Source organism: Gossypium arboreum, chromosome 8 (genome assembly GCF_025698485.1).
Source record: "Gossypium arboreum isolate Shixiya-1 chromosome 8, ASM2569848v2, whole genome shotgun sequence".
In the NCBI taxonomy this organism is placed as follows: Eukaryota; Viridiplantae; Streptophyta; class Magnoliopsida; order Malvales; family Malvaceae; genus Gossypium; species Gossypium arboreum.
This window is the reverse complement of record NC_069077.1, coordinates 77605792-77608276: the sequence shown is the minus strand read 5'-3', so window position 1 is coordinate 77608276 and position 2485 is coordinate 77605792. Positions and strand designations below refer to the sequence as shown.

Sequence of the window (2485 nt, the reverse complement as noted above, 5' to 3'; positions counted from 1 at the left end):
GGTAATTTCCTGTAGCCGGTGATAATCAAACAAATCTCATTACCGTTTGTTTCCTATGCTGAGCATTTATGGAACAGTATATGATTTTTTTTAGAAGAAAAAGGAAAAGTCAAAAGAATAAGATGATTTAGCACAATATAAATTAGAAGATGAAGCATAATATACTTGGTTTTAAACTAGGCATAGAAACTACAATATATAAGAAACTTATGCTTGTGATTAAAAACTTAATGCAAGTTAACAAGGTATTGTAGAAGATTGAAATGAAAGCTTTGATTGGCTTACATATATATAGTTCATCTGTACAGGCATGCCCCATTTCCTTTCATTTAGCTAGCTAAGCGTTGGGCCCAAGAGAAAAAAAATAAGGATATTATAAAGATATATTAAATAATTAACTAAAGAGCAATTTACCATTGATGCTCTTAATTAAGGTTCACCAGCTTTGAAGCACTGGCAAGACTTCGCATTACATCAACCTGAGCTCGGAGTGATATGATATAATCTAGGGTTTCCTCAATCAAAGAGACGCCATTCATAAATTCTCCCCCAGGGATTAGACTTCTCAAAATTTGTCTTCTTTTCCCAACCAATCTTTTCACAATAGAGCTCGGTCGAGCCGCTTGAGGTGCACATTTTATTGTTCTTCGGATTACGCTACCCCTTTTCGGGATCTTCTTGCTTCTGATCCTCTTGTTGTATGCCATTGCTCCTACTGGAACCTTCTCCGTCGGTTGCCTCTCTGACGCCGGACCCAATATTTTCTCAGCTAGATGTTTGTCAGCATTGCCTTCTTTAACAGCATCGGCAATGAGAGCTCGACTCCAACAAGTTATGCCCTTTCTTGCAGAAGCCACGGCTACATCTGCTGACAACTTTATAACCTTTTTTCTCTCGAAGATGCTCATATTCTTCTTTGAGGAACGACATCTTTGGAGACCCAGTATCCATTTCTTCAGAAATTCCTGCTTCAGTGAAAAAGGAGAACGCATCCTGCACAAAGGAAAGAAATTATCAGTTCCAATGTGGTATCAGTACATTTGTTATTTTATATACTACGGTCCTTTCAAATGATAACTATCACCCAAATAGTCACATTTCTCAGTTTCACCTAATGCTTATATTGAAGTAAAATGGGAAAAGAATATGTCATGAATCGAAGATTTAAGTTTAAAGATAAAGAAAAATACAGGAGGCGAGAGAAGTAGCTAGCTAGGGTTTCAAAGAAGAAAACATCGGTGCAGACAGAAGCGTAAACCTGGAGATCAAGATTGTGACCATACAGTACACTGCACTGCTTAAGCTTAGTTTAGCTGCTGGATAGATATGCGCAAGGTTAAAGTACTAAATATAAAGTAATATTAAACCAAAGCCAGTACGTACCTTGCTAAAACTTGTTCCTGTATAGAAAGAGAAAAGAGCAAGAAATTTAATCTAGAGAGAAGAAGCGGAAACGAAGTTGCAGAGAGGGAAAGCAGTTCAACAGATCCAAGAAAGTGTATCGGAACCCAAGAAAGAGGTTCAGAGAGAGAGGGAGAAGAAATGAGAGAGAAATGTGTAGGAACCTCATTTATTTGCTCAAGTGAAAAGCAGTGGTGGGACTATAAGAGAAAGACACAACACATGCAAGCACATGGCATACATGGCCCACCGCACAAACCCTAAACGATACATTGAAATAAACTACTTCTATTTTTATTAGACTTGTAAAGCATACAATATTAAATAAAAAAACGTTATCACATTACTGTAATGCAAACCCAACATTTTTAACTTGCTATGAATACAAACAAAAAATCCTAATACGCACTTGTCATTTCATGGACAACTATAGCTAGCTGGTTTTTCTTTGTGAGGAAATTAAGGAGAAAATTAGATTTTAGCTCAAAGATAAAATTATCCCAAAATGTTGAAAAGAATTTTATAGCAAAATGTTAACGCTTCTTGATAACTTATATACTAGAATAATGAAGGCTAGGTTTCAAAATAGAATTAAAATAGGATTGCAAAATATTGTGAATTTAAAACTCAATTAATTGAGTGAAAAGAAAAGAAAATTTTCTTATCAAAGTAGCTATTGAGTCTGATTCTTTAGTGAGATTGATCGCTGTCTAACCAAATCATTCATGTCGATTTGGTACAGTTAAAAACGGAAACTAAAATATGGTAGTGTAAGTTTAAGACCAAAAAAGATGAGAAGAAAAGTTGAGTGTTACATTCAAGACTGAAATGACTTTTGAGGGATTTTATTTAATTTGTGGCGATTAATTAAAGCGTACCCTACCCTCAAAATAGATAAATAAATAAATAAAGCGTAACCGGGAAATGTATCGTGGATCACAGGGCATCTGTGCCATTAATCTAACCTACGTGGTATAGTTTTAGTAGAACGGGTGAATGACAACAAAAATTCATTGAGATATAAGTTCCAATTCGTGTAAAAGAATATAGGAGCATTTGAAAGGGGAATATGATAAACCCTAGA

General features: G+C 35.3%; 1 protein-coding gene across 3 annotated transcripts; it reads right to left on the bottom strand.

Moving 5' to 3' along the window:
• Positions 1-248: 248 nt before the first annotated feature.
• LOC108464803 (transcription factor IBH1-like 1) lies at positions 249-1585 on the bottom strand. Of its 3 annotated transcripts, none has more exons than XM_017765074.2 (2): positions 1384-1585; positions 249-993 (listed from the first exon to the last, which is right to left on the bottom strand). In XM_017765074.2, exon 2 carries the CDS (start codon positions 990-992, stop codon positions 426-428), a length of 567 nt encoding a protein of 188 aa, XP_017620563.1. In that variant the 5' UTR covers position 993; positions 1384-1585; the 3' UTR covers positions 249-425. The 3 variants fall into 3 exon arrangements, with proteins under 3 accessions (XP_017620563.1, XP_052874090.1, XP_017620564.1); XM_053018130.1 differs by having other exon boundaries at positions 1259-1386; XM_017765075.2 differs by lacking the exon at positions 1384-1585 and adding an exon at positions 1191-1303.
• Positions 1586-2485: the final 900 nt, after the last annotated feature.

Bases quoted from the DNA above. Each gene is read 5' to 3' on its own strand.
- LOC108464803 (XM_053018130.1), bottom strand. From the start codon at position 1,281: ATGGTCACAATCTTGATCTCCAG. The intron at 994-1,258 runs GTTTACGCTTCT...TCCTTTGTGCAG, and splicing joins GTCACAATCTTGATCTCCAG to GATGCGTTCTCCTTTTTCAC.